The sequence below is a fragment of the Parus major genome, chromosome 1A (genome assembly GCF_001522545.3).
Source record: "Parus major isolate Abel chromosome 1A, Parus_major1.1, whole genome shotgun sequence".
Classification (NCBI taxonomy): Eukaryota; Metazoa; Chordata; class Aves; order Passeriformes; family Paridae; genus Parus; species Parus major.
In genome coordinates, this window is record NC_031773.1 from 28,146,840 (window position 1) to 28,169,929 (window position 23,090).

The window sequence follows — 23,090 nt, forward strand, 5'->3', positions numbered from 1 at the left end:
CAAAAGCAAGAATGGGATATGTATTTAGAGATACTGCATTGGAATAAAGTGGCTTTGTACAGTTTGCAACTCAGTAACTTTAGAAAGGGTGTACAGTCTTCCTTAAGTTATTAAGACTCTATTATAAATTTTCTTTGATCAGTTTGTCCAGTTGACTCCTGAGCCAACACACCAGCACTTCATATTACTGAAATGGGAAATGCCTCATCTTTCTATTTGGGTGTTCCAGCTGGGGGTTTATTTACCACCCACTGACCAAAAGGCAAATAAAATTGCTTCTGATATTCATGGGTACATAGAGGCCTAGCCTATTCCTTCCTCCTACCTTCTGCCTGTTCCTCTTACAGCTCTCATTATAGTTAGCATTTGGCATTAAAATTATTCTCTGCAGTCCTAGTTCACATCTTCAGATTTTCTTCTTTCAATTATAAAATTGCTGCATCAGAAATATTTCCCCATGGGGGATGTGTTGGCAGGACAGTTTAGAGAAAAGCTAAGCCATTAAATGTTCTTTTCATCTTGAATTTCCAGGGCAAGAGGAGGTCTTCAAGCAAATTATTTTCAGTTTAGACAAAGTGTTAATGGAACAACATTACAAGTAGTTTCATTACAGTAGCTCATGCTGAGCAAGTGAGAGCAGATTGAACTGTTCAATCACCAGTCAACTACTTCAGCATTTTAAAAGGATTGAAGAAATTTTTGAAGAGGCTTATTACTGAAAGCACAAAAACTTCAAGAGATCCTTGGATCCAATTTCCTTGGATCCTGCTATGGAGCCCTCAGTGCTGCTCCCATAAAGCAATGGGAAAGTAGCTGTTCCTAACAGTGATTTTTCTCTAATAGCAAAAGCCAGGAATTCTGTTTCTGCTCACCTCTCTTCTTACACCCTGCAGTCACTTTATAGTCCCATGAGAACTTCCTATTACAAAGAGACTGATTCAGACAACACCAAGCTAAAGCATCAATCTTTATTTATAAAGTAAATTACAAAATAGATAAGGTAAACTTCATTAATTTTAGCATCTGAAGGTGGCTTTCATTGAACACATAAACACACTGATAAACAAATTTTTTATTTACAGTGTCTATCTGAGCAACAGAGCAAATTTTACCTTGATTAGTTTAATCTTTGATAGGAGTGTTTTAAAAGATCAAGATTCCCTAACTTGCAACATAAACATTTATTAAATAATTACCTGTTCTGTTAATGAACTATTTAATAGCTTATGAGTTAACTGCAAGCAGCTGCATTGCTTTTGGGCTTTATGGCCCAAACAACAATTTGAATGGACACTTTCAATTATTTAATGACCAGAGACAGTTAAAGGAGCAACTTTGATTAATGCCCACATTTTGCACTGGTTCTAAACATTCATAAACAGAAGTGGAGGCAACTATGTAGATGTAAACATGATAGATCTTACAAAAAGAACAGATACTTATTGCTGTTAGGAGAATAGCTACAAGAGGCCTGGAGAAGCAGCCAGCTGTGCAAGACTTCATACAATTCTCTTTCTGGGGAAAGGTGAGGGGGAGACATGCTCAGGACATGACTGACTCGTAAGGTAATTTACAATGTCTGGTTTGGGCTGAACTCTAAAGCAGCTCATCATAAATGCTCTTGCATAATCACTTAACCAGCTCTCATCGTCTTCCAGATTAAGTTTTCCATCTTCTCATCTGCCTAGGGAAGGATTACAAAAACAAAACAAACCCAACAAAAACAAAACAAAAATCATCCAAAATAACAGGGGAAAAAAAACAAACCCAAAACAAACATCCAACAAAACCCCCACAACATGCACACAACCCTATCAGGTCAAGCTGTTCATTATTTTAAACATTTAGTCTTAAGAAGCTGAACTTCCTTCAACTTCGACTAAATTCACACAACCGTCAAGCAGTAATTTTTAAATGCTACACTCCTTAAAACCAAAACAAAACCTCCAAAGTGAATTAGATGTGTTGCAAATATTCTGAGTTAATCTAAAAATACATTTAATTACAGTGTACAATGAGTTGCACACACAGTAACCATATTGAAAAAACAGTGACACTTGCCTGACACATAATACACAAGAAACCCTTAGAAGATCAGCTCCTTACCCTAGAGAGAGAAGGCAAGAAGCAGGAAAAGAACACAACAGCTAAGGGCAAGCAGAAGATTAGCTGAGGATCAAGAGCTATTCAATTGGACTGATGTAGTGTGTAAAATTAAATTAAAATGCTGAAGTGTAAAATTGCTGCTGCATATAAAAAAACCACAGTAAAACCAAATATTGCAACTTTCACATTACATAGTGCAATTCAGATGTCAATAGCAAGCTAGTATAGCCAAATAATAGAGTAAACAATTTTTTGTCAGGAACCACTAGTGTCAAAACATTATTCCCTACAAAACTAGGTTAAAGTCCATCTTCCACCAGGTAAACACACAATTCAGCTCTATAATGACTATATCCAGCAGCTACAATAATATCCAATGAACCAAGCTGGCAACTCTCATGTAGATTTAAAAAAATCCAAAACCAACGAAACTCAAAAACCACAAAGGTCACATACAAGACACTAAAACACAAGTCCTCACTGGGAATATAACCTATTCATGAGTATTTGCTTCATCACACAGTTTTAAATATTTAAGGTGATCCAATACTTGAGTTCCACATCTAATTCTCCCTTAATGCACTTACTGAAATAATCTACTTTTCCTCTTCCTGTTAAACACATTACTTACAGTTCAATCAAATTTAGACTTGATTATTCTGGCTGATTTTGATATTTTGAAGAAGGGAGGAAGAGAGGGAAAAAACCACAAAATCCTAACTAGGAGCTTGCTGCCAGCAGTTACTCAAGACCTAGTTGGATTTAAATTACAGATGTAAGTTACTATTGAAGTTCAAATATTTAGGAAAAGTAGTTTTCAGAATATCTTGAAAGCAGACATTGCAGTTGATACTGCAAACACAGTAGGACCTTAAGCATAACTCACTGTTATGAAGCAAGGCTACTTCAATTTTTACTGGACTTACACATTTTTAGATCTAAATGCATCAATAATTAGTTACTTATTAGATGCTTCAGGCATATTGCTCTGAAAGCAGATCCATAATCTATTGATTAATAATCTAATAATAATGTAACTCATGGACTTTTAATCACCTTACACTTGGTCATTCAGTACCTAATATGTAACAGAAGTGATAGAGAAGTCTGAAAAAGCTATGGTGTTTTATGTCAGATTTCTTTAAAAGATAATTCATGAAATTAGTTAAATTTGAGATGACCAAGTTTTTGCCTAGGAAAATGTCCTCCTATTCCTGAATGCTTATATTAATTGAACAGCAACTAATTTTAGTTTATCTTTTCCATTACAAGAAAAAAAAACAAAAAAAAAAACAACAAAATCCAGCAAGGCATCCTGTCAAAATCCAAAGACAACCTTCTATTTTACTATTGTCCATAATAAGTGCTACAAGGAAATACAAAGTTTTATCTGGGACAATGTTATGTAGTCCTTCATCTCTTCTCACATGGAAAGTCTTACAGGTTTAACAGGCTGTGCATAAGAATACAGCTGTGACTTACCCACAGAATACATGGGCTTCATAGTCTTATGCAAAGTTTATGATGTCATGTGCAGCTATTAAATAATGAGTCCAAATCAAAATAAAGGAGCACTAGCTTAGATTTTCTTTTCTAGCTTTAAAATAATTATCTCTTCTATATGTCATAAAACATGGTCAACAAATATAATCATGTAACAATATAAAAAGTGTTGAGGTCAGAAAAGAGAAGAGTAAAAAGAGCTTTTTTTTTATCCCTAGCATCTATGAATGGAATGATTTCAGTTCATTACCAAAAGCCAGAATTCCATTTCTTACTCAAATACTTTAACAAATACAAACACAATTTCTAATCACTAGGTGTTTCAGTCTCTGCTGGACCTCTAATCAGTCTTCGTATTCCTCTCTTCCCTGCAGGACCTTTCGGTTTAGCAAAACTCTGTTTGTAAGCATGTTGTTTTGGATGTACTTCTTCATAAAGAAAGTCAGCAGTTAACTCATCACCATTATCTATTTCAATCTGTAAGAAAAAAACATCATACTCAAAGTCAAAAACATTCAGAAACTTTGGTGAAACTCAATACTATATTAAAGCCAAATGTGCAATAATGTTCAAAGCCAAGCATGAAAACTTGTGCCTAATGACCTGAGAAATCTTGGATCATTTTTCTGAGACTCCCCTATACTCTTACCAGTATTAAGTATGACTTAATTATTTTCCTGAAATGTAAGCACAACTAAACAGTACATGTGCCAAGGAATTTTTTTTGTCCCAAGCTTTGGCAGTGTACCTGTTAACACTAACTAGGAGAACACATTCCATGTGAAACTAGTGCTTATTTACTCATTTTAAGTATCTACAGATTTTAAGAATCAAAATTGTTCACTATAACATGCTTTAAACACTAACTGTATAAGCAACATGCATACAATATTGTTATCTCTTGAGAAAGAGGGGCAAGTCTATAAAGAAGTGTGTATTATTAGCTGGCTACTGCCACTCAACAAGTATTCAGGTTTTTAGCAAGGAAAAGCTAAAATAATTAACAAAATGGAGGGGACTGGTTTAGTTTTCAAAATCTAGAGATTTTGAAATCAAATAGAAAGAAAATAGTATTCTCAAGCCAAACTCCACTGTTTTCAATTGCAGGAATTTATAATTTAGAAATGGCGTTGCTCTGCTGAGCATTCAGCACTTCATGCCCTGCCAACCGTAACACTTGACAGACTTGCCAGCCCCAGTTTTGCTGTTCCAAGTACATGCTTCAGAAATTTCTGTCTGCAGGAATTTTCAGGAGTCACGTGTGCTTTAATTTTGTTGTAGGAAGGCAGTTTCAGAAAAAAAATTACGTACAAGTAGACATAGCAAAAATCTAGTTAATTCATGTCATCTCAGTAAAAAGCATTAGTATTAACTCTGCTATTTTTAAGGTAAACATAATGTCCACAGAAACTAAGTTTCCACAAAAGTGTTAAAAAAGAAACTGTAGGTCTCAAGTGGACCATTTCTGTGGTCTCTGCTCAGGAGGTGAGAAGCATATTTTTGCATTGCAGCAAAATTTATACAGCATGAAAAGATCAGCTTACTTGCAAATGCTTGTTTGTCCCATCAAGGACTCCTGAGATAACAGTTCGAATTTTCAGAACTGCAGCTTGAAATTATGTTGAAAATCCCTACCTAACACTGGCTTTAAAGGAATTTAGTGTTTGACAACAGAAATGTGTTGTGGTCCAAAATACGACACAACTTTGAATGAGAAATCATGTTAATTCTATAAAGTCCTTCAAAGTACTCTCAAATGCTTCCTTGATGCACATATTTGTTCAAGATAAAAGTGTAGAAATTGTGAGACAGAGTAGAACTTCCATGATTTAACTTTGTATCTCTACAATCCATCAACAATTATTTCCTGTTCAGGACAAACTAAGTTACACAACACTTGTCATTGTTTAGACAAGGTGGTGACAGACACAGTTAATACTTTTCCATTAAGAAGGGAAGACAGGAATGGGGGAAATACCCATACACCCACTGCACTTACCTTTCTAACTATCTGCATCCACAACTGTGTTTCTACAATTTCTAACAGAGGACTTTTGCAACTAGAGTAGAGCATTCGTTCTCGTATACTACAGGTATAACCTGGCATAGAGTAGATGAAAACTGCAGGAAAAGAAAACGACACAAATCAGACCATAAATGCACTCTATCAAACGTTGTATCATAAAATCATTTACAGCAGAGGCGATGGAAATCAGCTATGCAATCTGAAAGCAAAGTATGTAGTGCCACTCTGGATCTTTTTCACTTCAGCAAATGTTTAATTTCAAACAGGGGATAAGAGAATGGCTGGTATCTGTACGTTTTCACATTTATGGGTGTTCATAATCAAAAGGGATAGCTCACTACTTTACAAACACAAGAATTCTCCTTCACAAGTTCACCGTTTCACAACCAAATGAATATGAAATTTATGATCAAGCTGACACATCTTTCTGTTTCAAAATTACCAAAGAATTTGAAACAAATTTGTTGTAAAATTTCATACTGAGAAATTTTCTCATACTTATGGATTCCAAGTAGTCTCCTTCATGTGTGTGCTTATACAGGAAAAAGTGGTAACGCGCAGCATCCTTTGGAACTCTTCTTGGCAAGTCCTTAAGTTCAGTATCAAGAGTGTTGGCCAAAATAATAGTTTCATTTTTCATATCAATTTGCTGTAAACAAAGAAAAAATGGATATAGTTAATGCAAAAAAACAAACCAGAGAACATGACAGGATGGAAAAAGTTTGAATTAATCTAATTCAAAATGGTAATTTATCAGCATACTATATCAACACACATTGTTTAATATGTGGGTAATCTATTTTACACTCATTATTAAAAATAATTAAAATATTTTATACTTGCCAGTTGTACATAATTGAGTTTCTTATTTTTCAGTTTCTCCAGAGCCTCAATAGCTTCTTTAGCAATGGGGAATGCTACTCCTTGCAGTGTTTGATGCTTGGTATCTACACCAACATCTGCCTGTACCTGGAACACAGGTCAGCCAAGATGTTAAAAGAAACCTCTTTAATCTCTTTTAATTTGGTTTCATACAATGACTGACAGGGCATTCCATATGGTTACACAGAGTTAGCAGTAGCTATTCCAAGAATAAACCACCCCAAGAAATCATCCCCACATTCAAAAGATTTGCATTTTTTAATTTACAGGTCATGTTTGTTTGCTAGCCTGCAAAATTTCTTATCTCTGAAAAAACTCGGCTTAGCAGAGCAACAAAATCATCAGAGGGGGAACTGGTTCAAGTGTCAATGAAGAAGTTCCAAGTTAAAATCTAGTATAGAGACACAATAATCCAGGAAAAAATCTTTATTTTCACATGCTGTGTTATACTTATGAACTGAAAACACTCTTTATAAACTTTGTTATAGCTTGAAAAATTTTATATCAAAACAAAGATATGATTTTTAGGTAATCAAAATTTTTGAAGGAAGACAGAAATGATGAGACAAATTGATCTTCTCAAATGAAAAGTAAAGCTACTACTCTCCCTCTTTTTTAACATATTCCCCCAAAAAGCCTATACCAAAACCAACAAATAAACAAAATCCTAATTTCTTACTTCTAGAAAGTCTAGCAAAAAGCAGAAAAAAAAAAGAAGAATCCAGGACAAGCTAGACAATTGTTCATAATCCAGTTAGTGTCAAATTATTTGAGAGAACAGTTATTTAAAAGCTGATGTTCAAGAATATTTATCTTAATATTCATTCAGTTTCTCTTAAAATGAGCTCTGGCCTCCAGTCTTCTTCTGTCTTAATTTATTGTTTAAGTACTAGTTTTTGAATATATTCACTTCCTTTTAAAGTTTCACAATTACATTTAACATTGCTTATGAAGCTGCAGAAGTGAAAAAAGTGTACCAAATGGAAAGTGTGGGCCTTAGATCTATCAACTAGAAGATGTGCAACATTATTAAAAAAAAAGTGCTAATAAAATATGAAACAAACTGATAAAAAAAGTTAAAAACAAACACTTGTGGCAACGCTTACTTATTCTTCACAATTTAAAGAACAGCTTGTCAGCAACAAGGAAAGAGGAAAAGAAAGCAGGAGGAGAGCTTACTTTGCACAAAGATTGATAAATTTATTAACAAGGTTATAGAAAAAATATTTTGCAAAATATATATGTGCACAAAAGCCTGACTGACAAATATAAAAGAGGCATCACAAAAATAATAAACCATAATAAAATACCATACTCTAGAAACCATATTAAAATAAAGGTAGAAAATAAATACTCCAAACTTAAAAACAAGCCGTGAAGTGTGGAGATAGACAAGGGAAGAGAGTAACCCAGTGTAACTCCAGATACAAGAAAATGAACAGAAGCACCTAAGTCACTTAAGAATATTTAAATCCACATCACTAAGATTTAGGTAGTAATGGCTGCTGAGCGTGGGATAAAATGGCAGATGAAGTTTCCTGTGAATAAATGCAAATCTACACGGGGGAAAAAAACCCTCTTTTTTACTTGTATGGTGATGGGGTTGAGCAGTCTACTACCACTCAGGAGCAAGAAATTGCATGCCATTCTGTCTAAATCTGAAAATAACCCCAGCAAAACAAAAAACCCCGAACACTCCCCACCCACAAATGAAAGGTTATAAACTGTTAGAAAAAAGAGTAGAGAACAGAACACGTTATTACGCACTGTAGGTATCAGTAACATGCCTGCATCTTGAATACCACATGCAGATCTGGCTTCCCCATCCCTCCATCTCATAAATTATATAGCAGAACTGGAAAAACTGCAGAGAAAAGCAAAAGGATCAGAGGTATGGAGTGCCTTGTTTAGGAGGAATAACTACCCAGATTAGGACTCGTCAGCCTGGAAGAGATAACTGATAAGGAATACAACAGAGGTCCATGGATACAGGATCAGGGGACAGTTGGGGTTGGAAGGGTCCTCTAAAGGTGATCTAGTCCAATCCCCCTGCAGTAAGCAGCAACATCTTCAAACAGGTCAGGTAGCTCAGAGCCCCATCCAATCTGACCTTGAATGTTTCTAGGGATGGGGCATCTACCACCTCTCAGCAACCTCTTCCAGTACCTCATCACACTCATCATAAAATAAATTCTTGCCCACATATCTAATCTGAACCTACCCTGTTTTAGTTTAAAACCATTTCCCTTTGTTCTATTGCAACAGGCTCCTGCTAAAAAATCTGACCCTTTATTTATAAGTTCCCTTTAAGTACTGAAAGGCCACTAAGATTTCCCTTAGAAGCCTTCTCTGCTCCAGGCTGAACAACCCCAACTCTCTCAGCCTTTCCTCACAAGGAATTTGTTCCAGCCCCATGATCATTTTTTGTCCCTTTCTGAACCCACTCTAACAGGTCCATGTCCTTCCTGTGCTGACTACCCCAGAGCTGGATGCAGTGTTCCAGGTGGGATCTCACCAGAGTAGAGCAGAGGGAGAGGATCACCTCTCTTAATCTGCTGGCCACACTGCTTTTGATGCAGCCCAGGATATGGCTGGCATTCTGGGATACAGAGGGCTTTATCTAAGGGGAGGGGGAAACTGAGGATTGACTGAAAGTCTGCCTTTGCCACACTATCTGTAGGGTATCAGAATAAACTAGAGATTCTAGAGAACAGTCAGTGGTTCTTTACATAGCATTTTGTCAAGCTGTGGAATAGCTGCCACAGGACCTGTGACCAACAAAACCTGTTATGTGGATTTATAAAAATGACAAGACTAGATGATGGATGAAAAATCCTTTAAGAAGAATTGTATAGTAAGATATCATCTTCTGTACAGGAAGTTCCCTACCTGCAAATGCTGAGGCAACAATAGAGCATTTTTACATAATTATGGCCTTCTTGCCCTGCTCCTACATCCTTCCTAGATTTCTGCTGTTCTCTTGACAACAGACTAGGTGATCTTTTGATCTGGCCCAGTAAAATATTTCTTAGGGTAATTATGAAAGAGTATATATGGAAAACTTTTTAAAAGCAAAGCTTTTAGTTTTCTACATCTAATTACAGGCTTCGTAATGGTGGAAACAATGAAGAGAAAAATGATGCAAGTTCATGTATTGTGAGATGTTTCAAACAAAGCCAAAATGGCAGCAATATACAATTCATGTGTCCCTGAAAAGCAAAGGTAGTGCTGCTGAAATTTCAGAACACATAAAGACAGTCTGCGTGAATCAGCTTCTAAACACATTTTATGTAGTACATACACTAAATACCAGAAGTGATCACCAATCCCACAGAAGTTTTACTTCATTATTGTTTTATTCCAAAAGCTGATGCAGTAAAATGCAATATTTAATAATGGTGAATGTATTTCTGCATGGAATTGTTAAAATCAGGCATGAACACTAACAAAAGACACCACTGGGGGAAAAAAGTCAATAAACAACAAAGTTGCAGCAAAAGCACAGTAGAGTGAAAACATAGAAGATACACAGCTGTATTTAACACAATGGCTGCCTGGTATCCAGCTGCAGAAATAAAACATACTTCAAATACATGTACCATAGCTCTAACATACAGTCTAAAGAAAAAATAAGTTCAGCACATGGCCTATTTTAATATACATCTGACATAAACAGTGTTCAAATGAAGGAAAAATGTGATAAAAAGAATCCTCTGAAACTTTTCCGTCATTAGCTAGATGGCAATCACAATTTTTTTGGTTAAAGGCCTTTGATAGAGATTTTTCTAAGAAGTGTTTGTAGCGTAAGTAAATCAGTCTCTTAAAGTGATCAGCTATTTGGTTTGGATTTCTGTTTTATTTTTACTGGAACTCTCTTCCCTTCCTCTCAGTCTTAAAGTCAAGTTCACTGGTACCAGAAACTATGTAGCTTTCATCTAAGAATAAGGCTGCTGTAATACTCCTGGCAATCACTCACAGCAATAATTGCTATTATGTGTTTTTTTCTTCAATTCCTGACACCATGGGAAATGCATGGGGGCAATCACATGTGGACAGTGACTGAGGATGGAAGACGCCTCCGTAGGGCACCTTGTACAACGATACTGTTCAATCAGGGCCACCTAGAGCCAGCTGCCCAGGCCTCTGTCCTAACATCTTTTGAATATCTGCAGGATGGAGACTCCGTAACCTCCCTGGGCAGCCACTGCCAGTGCCAGGTCACCCTTCACAAAGGAGGACATCCAGTGATAGAAAAAGCTGAAGTTGCAACAGTTAAGCTCTGCAGTTGCCAGGCCTCTGATTTGGAAACTAGGCCTTTCAAACTCAGTGAGATCACTCACGCCACTTCAACTCCAGCCATCATCATCCTGCAGTTTCAACCCATTAAGTATATTTATGTGCTCATCCACTCACACTTCCTGAAACTTTCCATTTTCTGTTCTGTCTTTTTTTACCCTACATTTCCCTACAATACATTTGGAACTCTGCACTATTTCCCAAACATGCTTGAAGACATTTTAGGTACCTCATTAATCTTAATTTGTCGAAGTTCCTCTTCTGCTGCAGTCAAAGGTGCAGGGGAGGATTGTGATATCAAATATTTTTTATATCCATTCAGTGAAACATCATCCTGAAAGCACAATATCAGTATTTATCAGGGTTTTTTTAGAACAGAACTTTTCTTCAAAGATTTTCTATGTAGCATTGCAAAAAGTAGTTGCCTTCTGTACAGTTATGGTTATTTTATTTTAATATTCCAATATTCCATTATGTCTTGTTTCTGAAGCCCAGAGGTATCCAAGGAATTAGCAGGTGGAATTGTAATAGGGTTCCAGCAGAATAACAGAGCTGGTTGCAACCAAACCATCCTTAGGTTTAACAAAATAAAGACAAAGCAATCCACTGGATGCTGATGATCAAGATCCTGAGTGGGATCAGTAACTTGAACACCTTGAAGAAGCTGTGATTTTCACACAGATGAACATTTAAGGCCAGCAGCAATTAATAAGTTTATAAAGATACTGAAACCAATGATTTATAGATATATAAGTGTAACATAAAGAGCCTGGAAAAAGTGAGTTACATCAGTTTCATCTTCCGTGTGTCCCAGGCCTATTCTGAAACAACAGTAAGATAGATGTAATGCTCCTTTCTCAAAACTGAGACAGAAGTTCAGACTTGTAGGGCTAGACACAAATTCCATATATTACATTGGCTGCTGATGGTTTGGTGCAAGTGGTGGTTAGAGACTGGTTGATTGAACAAACAAGAAAATATAACAGGACCTCTACCACTAAACCCTCTCAGCAAGTCAGTTATCTACTTCCCTCTATATATAGAGGGAATACATATATATATATATATATATATATATATATACATATATATATATACACGCACATATATACACACACACACATATATATATATACACACATATATATAGAATACAGCCTCTTCAGAGAATTTTATTAACATGTTTGTTAGGATAATGAAGCCTCTGTGACAGGTTAATGACAAATACAACAAATTATTTACTCAGTAAGCAATAGAATTATTAATCTCATGTCTACCACAATGGCCCATTTATCTTTCACAGCTTTTTTTCCTCTATTCTTCATCAAACCTTCAACTCCTTCCATTCTATTAGAGGATTCATGCAGTGAGATTAAGAGATATGCCTATTACTCTTAAGTTATTTAGTTTTTATAACCATTTGATGCAAGGACTTCTAAGCCTGATGATGTTAACTATACCTATTAACTTGTTCAAATGAGCTTAAATATACTTTTAGCACTGGAATAATACACATAGCTTTTAACTCTTGTCTCCTTAATCCAAAAAGACCATAAACAACCCACATTCATACTAATAACATCAGCCACTATATTCAGTATTTAAAGTCAGTGTCCTGACTTTGGAAAGAAAAACATACCTGTACAGTTCCAAATACTTCATCCTTAATATGGCCACCTCCAAATTCTTTCTTAAGCGTTGCTCGGGTTGCTGCATACAACATTTTTTGACGAACCTAGAATATAATAAAAGAGTAGCTTTTTGGGTTTTAATTTTTAAAATTTAATATTTTTAAATGTTGAAACAGCACTATAAACTTGTAGATCTCTGAATCATGATACTTACTCATATTACTAAACTCGCAAGGTCATAATACTATGTATTATTATCAAAGTAACTTCAAAACTGAATTGCAGCCTTAGTTGGAGTATGAGCATTTTTTTAAATGGAAAAAATCAATCAATCTTTACTAATTTTAAATGGGAAAAAAACACAATTGTTAGAATCTTTTGTCATCTGGTCTGTGTACTAATGGATACAACAGACAGCAAACGGCAGACTAGAAATAATTCATTATTACTTTTGATTTGACAGTGACTCCAGATAGTTATGGTTCAACTATGGAGTGGAAAAATTATGTTTGCTCCCTATTAACTTGATCTAACATAGTCACTTACTCCTCTCCCAGCAGTCCCACCTTCCCATTTTATTTCACCATCATGTTATCCTCTCCACAATATCTCACCTTTTCCACATAATTGTCTCTGTGCACATCAACTTTCGGTGTCTTATTATTTCCTAACTGCTAGTGAAAGCAGTAGGAATATTGGAACTGCTTTGCTTTCTGCCTTGCCTTATCTCACATTCCTAGAACCTGCATCTTTGTTTCTCCTAGGAATCCATAATTCTAACCTCAGTCCTCTCCCATTCTCGCAAACCACTAAGAAGCAGTGTACTCTGGGGCACACAACATATCCATGAGTGCCAGCTGGACAGCCAGCAAGCCAAACAGAATAAACAGCCTGAGCTCATACTATAATCCTTCTCTATATGAGCACCCATTAAGATTTCTGTCCTATATACTTCCATAATTTTTTCTCAAGTACTGACAGTAGGACAGACAAACAGGGCAAAAAAAACTGTATTGTGTCCACCAGTCAGGCATAAAATTCATTGGATCAGCTGTACTCCATCTAGACCTACTGATTGGCTCTTTAGTCATCTTAAAGAAACATCTTCCTAGTTTTCTTCTGGGAATGTAGGGGGAGGTTGGAGAATGCTTCATTCTTCAAAATCCTTTTCCTTCATAACTTGGATTCAGATCAAATGGTACAGTTGAAAATTCATTAACACGAATCCCCTGATGACCGTTACTTACAGGAGAGTGATCAGGTGACCATGCAATGAAGATCCATTCATATCCTTGAGCATTCTGAGAATCTAATCTGTATAATATATAACATGGTTGCTTGTCTTCAAGAAGGGGAAGGACAAAGGAATCATAATCCTTTTCCCATGATCCAGCTGGCCGTCTAGAGGATCCCACAACAAGCTGCTCTAAAACCAATAACCAAAGCTAGAGGTTAGCAACAATGCAGTTAAATACTATCTGTCAGAATTTATAATTACCACAAGAAGTTAACTGGACACGTAGTTGTTCATAATTATGCCCAGAAGTATGGAACACAAGAGGAGTAAGTGTAAAAGTGGGTGAATTCTTACAAAAGCTGTGTATGTTCAAACCCTAACTTACTTCAACCAAAATACTGATTGAGAAAATACTGAGTTGGGAAGTCACATGCTTCTATGTATTAGTTTTTTTACCATAGCATACATGGAAGAGAAATAAGAACTGTCTTCTAATAGTTGTTTTATTTTTTAATTTGGAATCCTTTAGGAGTAAACTTTCAAATTTTAGAATTATAATTACTGATGCTCTTGGTATAACATATTAGTGTTTGTAGTCATTGTAAGGGGACAATAACCCAGTTATACAGTGAAAAGGGTTTGGAATGAATATGCTTGTACTAATCACTAACTTGACTATGTAAGTAGATAAACCTCTTTCTAATATAACTTCATAGCTGTGGTCCCTTTAAATGACTGAAGTTGTTTATTATGTATAATTGGCTTAAATCTGTATAGAATACTTCAATGGTATTTAATTATGTGAACAGCTGTACCAACAAGATTCTTCTCTTATTTATACATCACATCTCAGTTTCCAAAGGAAAGTGTTAGTATACTGTCTTACAAAACATTTATCAGTTCCCCAAGAAATACTAGCCCACACAAGTGGAAGAGAGGTCCTGCAACAGTTTAAAGACCATCATAGCAGCTAGTACACAAATCACCTTTTGAGAGTCTAGGGCCTAACTTATAAAACTTCAGACAAAAGTAAAACAGCACACAGATGCCTCTACAGCAAACTTCAAGCAAAGCATTCACCACAGTAACTCACAGACCACAAACAGCTCAGGGCAAGGGTGTTTGGGCCTTCTTTGAATTAGATGCTAAGTACCTGAAATTGCACGCTAAACCAAGAGCATTCTGTATGTACTTGCTATTTGTGAACTCTAGGTGGGTTTATACCCACTTGGATTTAAGATTCAGCCAGAGGAACTTCATGCCCAGCAGCAAATCTCTTCTCTTATTAAGTCAGATTAGCAAAACCCAATTTGAATATTATCTGTTGGCTGTTATCTGTTGTGTAAGGCTTCTAAAGACAGATGAGGTAACTGCTCTTCTTCCAGTGTCCTGGGATTTTTACAGGTTTCTTTTTGAACTACAGAAAATACTACCAAAGACTGGATTCTGCTTCTTACAGAGTTGAAATGCATATACCTATATATATATATGTTTTTATATCTATATATATGTGTATACACATGTATACATACACACAAAAATGAAAAAATAGGAAGTGAAAAATAGGGAAAGTATTCAATTTGTATCTCTTATCTAGGCTTCACTTCATATTACAAAGTAGCATATACACAAAAGCATATTGTTTTGCCTTGCTTAATGGGAAAAAAATCCTCATAGCAATGGTTTGTCAGCATTTACCTTGTGCTACAGAGACTATCACAAGTCCTGCCTGTAATCTTAGTATTCCCTTAAAGAAAGCTATATTAAAATATCAGAACACTTCCTAAGTAAAGCAAACACAAAGAAGGTAACATTAGGTTATTTACTTAACAATAGAAGTGTGTCTGTGTATGTATGTACATGTAACTTTCTCCAGCTAACAGATTTTCAGTGTGCTGTAGAACACTAGAACAAACTACTTCAAAGTGGACAACTGACATACTTGAAAAGATGGACTAAACCAGGAAATCTCCTATACAACCAACCAACACTGCTATTAAAAAATATAACAATTATATATTCTGTCTTTCAATGTTTGCAGCCTATATCCCTTGCCAAGAAGTTCAAAAATCAAACTCAAGATCTGATTGAAATTATGTAATTTTCTCTTTATACACATATGTTGAGATTTAAAAAACAGTTTTAACTTTGAAAATTTAAATATAGTTACAGACTTATAAAGATATTTTCTTATGTAGCCAGACTACTATTTAAACATCTGCTTTAGCAGGACTTTCTACATGTAGCACTTTTATGCTGATATACCCTGATTAAAAAGGCAGATAAAATTTACAGTTCCATCTTAGTTACATCTAAGCTGACTGGTTGTTGTGTAAGTGTCCAAATGCTTACATAGGTGTGGAAATTTTCATTTCCTCTACTCTTTCTTTAGTCAGAGATAAGAATAAGCTTATTTATAATATCCATATGAAATACACAGCAGTTCTTGGTAAAACATGACATTACATTTGGAAGGAAAATTCAAAAGCAAAAATACAGGAGTATTGTAATAAAAAGGCATAAGATCACCAAAATTAAAATTTTACCTTCTGTATATGAAAAACCTTAGCAACATTAAGTTTGGCAGAGTTCTTTTTTTTAAACAATAGTACATGAAATCATTAAAAAATAATAGGAAAATAGTTGTTTTAACAACTATATAACACAACTAGTAAAAGAACCAAAAAAAAAGAATAAAATTTGACTAACCATTGTCAATGACTATTTTTAAAAGCCTGTATTGTCCATTTCTGGCTCCAACAAAGATGTCTTTAACACTTCCACTAGCTGAAAAAGAGAAAACAAAAGTAATCAAATTAACGCATTTCATTTCCCTAGGACAAAGAATATTCATGAGGGTAAGAACAACACTGGAAAAACATACAACTGGCCCTTTGCTACAAAGTTGGACAGAAAGATGAACCCAGGAGTGATGCTGCTGCTATGCTGCCTACTGTTCCAACCATCAGCATGCCACACAAAGATGAACGGCAACATTACGAAACAGCCCTGTTTTCCAGCATACCAAATTATTTTCAATATTATGAAAATTAAAAGTGACATCATATCATCAATCTCATTTTTCGGAGCTAACACAGCAACACAATAAAAATATGACGCATCTCAAATTACAGCAGCATCACAAAGTCTGCAGGCTTAGTACAAACTCTCAGACAGAAACTTTATGCCTGCCAGGAAAATGTTAGAGCTTGTCTGGCAAAAGTGATGGTCTTTCCTGAGATCACCTCTGCAGAGTACCAGTGAAAGCTGCCACTCATCGCTCATCTTTCACACTGCCTTATCTCCTTCTATGGTTGACAACACTGTTCAAGCCCCAACCTATTGTAACAGGATCACTTTATAGTGAATTTATAAAGTAACCAAAATATTGTTACATGTTTGTAAATCGCACTGACACCACACTACCAACAGGACAGACTCGCTTCCCTAAGCACACTGAAGAGCTGTTCTTGACTTGCATGTAGACCATTCTTATCTCACCTTCTCTGCTAAATAATCTCAGTGCAGATCAGTGCATTATACCAGAGAGAGAGAGGGTTGTAAGGAGTTACTGAAAAACATTTATTACAAGATAGTCCTTTAAGTAATCCCATAGGATAGAGCATAGCACCAGCAAAACAAATATCATACCAGGAAACAAATAAAATGGATTATTTATAGTCAGGTTGAGGCCAAGTGAACAGATGGTATCCAGCAACATTACTGCCCATACTCAAAACATTTTACATTTTTGTTTGTCCAAGTGGTGCCAGGGCCATCCTAAGAGTCCAGAACGGCATGTTAAAAGAACATGTAAAACAAACTGGACTGCAGTGGTTACCAGTTCAATCCCAGTTTCATTCCAGCTGTCATCTTCCCACCAACCAGTGCAGACCCACACATAATTTGCTGACAGCTTTTCTAATCATCTCTGCTGGTCTTCATTCCATTGAGCAACCAAACATTGCACCATTTTCTAGACTTTTTGTTCCCCCAGAACATTCTTCGTCCTCCTCTTGTCTATTATCCTTTTGTTCCTTATTCTCTCATTTCAACACTAGAAACAAGACCAGAATGCAGCAGTCTCAACACAAATTCAAGAACTGTGACAGTTTCTTGAAAAAATATCTTGAGGCACTTGTGAAAGCAGCTCACTTTCAAGTGATCTATGGGGCTTTTTTCATCATGAAGGTTTTTAAATTCACAACAGTGATATTATTTTCTATTTAAACTTCCTGCATAGCAGAGGGTCACAGAATCAAAATCTGGGCTTATTTCACACATATTTTGCAGGGAATATTATTTTAAAAGTATTTGTAGGACTGCAGAACCATTTGATTGTATTTCCCCCCAGTCAGTGCATTCTGTGAGCTCCTATAGTATTTTTCTGCACTGGCCTGTTTTAAAAGTCCAGTCCTTTTAGCAACTGCCTGGTACGTATCACTGTGCCCATGACTTCATTTCTATTTCCAGAAAAAAGCAGCCCATGCTGCCAAATCTTGTAATTGTTTATGAGTGACAGTAGCCTGTTTGTAGTTAGTGCCAGCAATGGCACAAGTAGAGCTGTTCCTCTTCCAAATTGCAGAGGCTGATGCTTTGCTGCAAACAGGACTCCTGATTAGTGCCTGCTGAGGCAGGTTCCCGCAGGAAAGCTGCTGAGTTCCCTACAGCTCTCCTCAGAGGACAAATGATTCTCAGACACGAAGCAGAGCTGCAGAAGAGGCTTAGCCACGCTTTTGCTTACAATAAGCAAGAGTATTCTGCTCCTCCCCTGCCAGCATCGCCGGGAGAACAAGGGATTATGAGTTACTAACTAACAGGTTTCCCCAGACTGGGGGAAAAAAAAGCTATTCCAGGTGCACCTCTAGCCTGAGAAAGGTTGAAGAACTTAAAACCAGAAGCTGCAAAAAAGACCAAAGACTGGCATGCAAAAGAAGGAAAAGAAGAGAGGGAAAAGGGTGCAAACCACACGCAGCCAATGGACAAAAATGGACAGAGAAGAGCAGCTAAGGGCTGCCGTGGCTGGGACAAAAGTCACCTTCAACAATAAATATCGGAGTGCAGGCAAAGTACGTGGTAGTAGTCACCGAACACGCAGATTGCAGAAATGCAGACGGTAAAACCTGACCCCTCCTTAATCCTGCTATATAATCCCTGTTTAGCAATTCTGTGATTCAGGGAAGCTGCTAATACTGCGAAACAATACGCTGTCTCCTTCTAACTGCTCCTCGCTCCCTCCAAGGCCTGGAAACACGGGGAAAAAAGGCTCCCACATACTTTTCCCTTTTGTGGCCTCCAGCGATGGGCTTTATAGTGAACTCTCCTAAGCCAGGGCTCCTGCTTCTACCCCTGGCTCTCGCTCCAAGGGACCCGGCAGCGACCCTCGGCATTTCCCGTGCTGTCCAAGCCATCCCAAACTCGCTACGGCGACCCCGAGCAGGCGACAGCCCCCGGCTCGGCACTCACTCCGCCACCGCAGGAAAACCTGCCCTGGAGGAGTTACCTGAGCCCAGGCGGGCCCTGCCCGCCATTCATGGGGCTCTGCAGCCAGCACTTTCCTCGGGCGGGCTCCCTGCCTCTCCGGGGCGGACAGGCGCGGTTCACCGGGACGATAAACCCCGCAGTCTTCGCCTGACTGGGAACGGAGCTCTGGGTTCGATCCCGAGGAGCCGTGGCCGCCGGGGACGAAACCAGCAGCAGTTCCCCCTCGCCAGCCCGCGGCGCAAAGGACGGGCTCCTCCGGCAGCAAACAAAGAACGCGGCAGTGGGACAATCCCGCCGGGAACGGCCCGCTAAGCGCCCGCCGCGGCCGCCTGCCCCCGCGCCTCGCCCCGACCCGCGGGGAAAGGCGCTCCGCCCGCCTCCCGCCCGGCCGGCCGGGCCACAGCGGAGACGGCGCCGGCTGTCACGAGAAGCAGCGGGCACCGCGGAGCGGAGGTGCGGGGGAAGCCCCGCGGGTACCTTGGATGCCGGTCTGGTGGGACATGTCGCTCCGCACCCGGGCACCGCCGCCGCCGCCTCCCCGCCCGCCCGGCACAGCCCGGCCCGGCCGCGCGCACGTGACGCGCCGCCGCCACTCAGCGGCCGTGAGGGAGCGCCGCGCCTTCCGGGCCCCGCCGGCCGGGCCGCGCCGGGCTGAGGGCCGGGGGCTGCGGGCAGCGGCCGCCCCTGTCCCTGCCCCGGTACCGCCCTGCCCCGCGCCTCCTCTCCGTGCTGCACACAACGGGGACGGGCGCAGCTCTCTCCTGCCCTCTTCCCTTTGCTCTCCCTCTCCTTTCTGTCGCCCCCTTCACCTGCTGTCCCGGAGCCTGCAGCGCGACCCGCCGCGGGCATCGCCGGCGCGAAGCCTGCGGTCAGTCCTGCCTGGCAGGAAGGGACATGTGCCCCCCGGCCCGGGTTGCTTGTTAACAGGAGTACTGAAAAATGAGGTGAATTTAGTTCATCTGTAGAAGCTTGTGGTGGAGACCTGTCGCTCTAGCTTGGGGCAGCACAGAAGGAGCCATCAGGTGTGTGTGACAGCAGCTGCGTGCATATACTGTATATTGCGGACTAAACAGTCCCTGACAAAGAGCCCACAAGTCGGGGAACAGAGCCCAGACCCAGAGCTCGTTCAGCTCAGGCCCCTACCCCTGACAAGGCGATCTTTCTCTGTTCATTTTGCAGTATTTCATACGTGGTGGCACTGCACCAACAGAAACTGAAGATTTCTTTTCTTTCAGTGCGGATCTGGTGGTTGAGCCAGTCGTCTGTCTTGGCAAGGCACGGAAAGTACATCCAGGCTTAGAAAGGATGCATCTGCTTCTCAGGGCCCTATCCGCATGGCCAAAGTCTTCTTTATACCTTTTCAAGCTGTTGGTATAGTTTCCCTCAGCTTTTTCTTTCAAAGTTTCCATTGAGGAAGAGTTCCTGCGTCATGAATTTAAGCATGCTCTGAAAGTAAATTTGCTTTTGCTAGCTCTTTTTCAGGCTCATCTGTCTATGGGTTGAGAAGCACCATCCTCTTAACAATAAAAGGATGGGTTCTATAGCTTCTTTAAAAATCGCTTTGTTGTCATGTAGTCAGCACTTTTAATCTGTGCTGTGGTCTAGATTGAGACTCCACAGACAAAATGTGCATGCTGGAGGCATTGATGCTGATGATTCCTTCGGGTTCCTGAGAGTTAGGAGGTTTTATGGGGTGCTATTCAGCTAGAGAACACAGGAAGTGCTGTGAGAGGGCATATTGAATATCCAACCCAATGGACCAGGCAAGAATTGAAGAGTAAGGCAAGCGCATAGTAATACTTCCCTGGTTCACCTTCCCAGCCTCAAGTGTGCTGCAGCTCAGGAATTTCTGAAGTCAGCTGTGTTGATAAACGTGGGTGCCTGTGCTTTGTCAGTTTACAGAACATGTGGGATTTAGTGTCCTATTTGGGAAATGTGAAACAGCACTGTAACTGTTATGTGAACTGTGCAGCAAATACAAAGTCACTGCAGAGACATGTCATCAGCTAATGAGCTGGGACTAACAGCAGCTGGGAAAACAGAGAGGCTGCAGCTTGTCTTTCTTCTAGCAAGAAGGCTAAAAGAAACAGGGAAAAAGGTTCATTTGAAACCAGGAAATAAGAGACAGGTAGCACCTACCAGGTACTCAGTAGTCATCTCTTGTTCATCTATTGTAAGGCTTCAGGAGCACCAGAATTATATAAAAAAAGAAACTCTTGGAGAAGAGCTTTTTCAAGAGGAAAGGAATATACTGGAGATCCAACCAAAGTGGCAACCGAAGATGTGGTTCTATCACAATCACTTTAAATTATTTGGGCCCAAGCTCAAATTTAGAACCCACAGGTTCTAAATTCTTGGGTTTTCCCTGTTTTGGTATTAGTGCTTGTAAAGGATGAAGTTGTCTGAAAATTTATGAGGGGGAAAAAAGTTTTCCTTGATAGGCAGATGTCCTGAAAACACTGTTCTTGCTTCAGTTAGTCATGTGTCCCCAAGAGCACTACCATTGTCCACTACAGTGTGGTAACAAGGATGTGTGGCTAAGACTGTGGAACTGTTTCTTTCAGTGGAAGTTCATGCCTAGACTGGAAATATCAAAATGGTGTAACATCTTTCACTATATTCTGATCACCTTATTTGTTTCTCTGAGGTCATATCAATACAGCTTCCACCAATCTGAGGGCTCTAAAGTTCAGGAATGCAATCTTATCACTTTTGTATGAAACAAGACTGGAACACATTGGCATTTTGTAGCTCCTTTCTGGCAAAAAGACAAGCTGAAAGTCAAACATATTTTCTTTAAAATCTCAGTATCACCTCTATTTTCTTATATTACAGTGATTTATATGTGACCAAGAAGAGACATTGCATGGAAACTAACACAGACAAGTAGGGATCTTGTATCTAATGAAGATTCCTAAAGTTCTGAATTTTAGTGTCCTTCAGATTCTTACTAAACTGGTTTAAATCACTTAAACTCCTGTCCAAATCATAAAGAGTGCCTGGACAAAAATAGGGATGTTTATATGTTAAGTAACTTTGCTTCTTTTTATTGCTAATAATTTCTTCCTTGTACTTGAATTATTTTTTTTACAGTAAATTTGGTGTCTAATTAAGGCTGTGACTCTTTTGGTAGAGATAGCACATTGCAGTTTCCCAAATTATAATAAGATTTTTTTTAACTGAATAATAAGTGACATTTTTTAAAGGAAATACTTCTAATAGATTTTGATGCAGCATTTTTTGTGTGACTTCTGTGTCTTGTTTACAGTGTCTTTAATACCTTTCCCTATACATTTACTTTTTCATTGATTTGACAATGTTCTATTCAAATACTTATGCTAGTTTATTAAATATTGTGGTTATAAGCTCTGTGAAATCGTTAGTTCACTCTGTTAATTGCTGTGTAATGGTGTGCAATCATTTTCTCCTGTTGTTATGTTGCTGGGTAGGCCTGTCCCAGGTTAGACTATAATTGTCCACCTCACAGTGGAAATGCATGAAACTTGCAGCTCCTATTACTGCATTTTGTACCTATCTTAAGGTGACACTTAAAACATTAAGCACATTTCCAACGATGGAAGTGTAAACCCCTTTCTTTTTGCTGGGCAATATTAGAATTTCAGTTTCTTGCTGCAGTCCTCCATTACCTGTAGGTATCTGTCCTGATGCTCTTCAAAACTCCAGTTTAGATTATGCTTTTCCCCCATCAGCATGGTATTCAAAACTAACCATTTTTTAAGGTAATTAAAGTATGAGGGAGTCCATCAGCAAGATGAAATTTCTTCTATATAGAGTAAAAAGAGTATCAACTTCTTCCTTCAGAAAGATGTGAAAACTTAATTTCTTCAACTCTGCTTCTAGTTATCTCCATTCCAACACACTCATAGGAAGCTAAACAAAGAAATTAGAAATCACATCACTCTAG

General features: G+C 38.5%; 1 protein-coding gene across 1 annotated transcript; it reads right to left on the reverse strand.

Annotated features, from left to right (window-relative positions):
• Nucleotides 1-948: 948 nt before the first annotated feature.
• On the reverse strand, nt 949-19,721 carry TWF1 (twinfilin actin binding protein 1). The gene is made up of 9 exons (XM_015627886.3): nt 19,643-19,721; nt 16,391-16,468; nt 13,692-13,870; nt 12,453-12,548; nt 11,043-11,147; nt 6,479-6,604; nt 6,134-6,284; nt 5,609-5,730; nt 949-4,086 (listed from the first exon to the last, which is right to left on the reverse strand). The coding sequence occupies exons 1-9, from the start codon at nt 19,665-19,667 to the stop codon at nt 3,916-3,918; spliced, it is 1,053 nt and encodes a 350-aa protein (XP_015483372.1). The 5' UTR covers nt 19,668-19,721; the 3' UTR covers nt 949-3,915.
• Between the last annotated feature and the right edge of the window lie 3,369 nt (nt 19,722-23,090).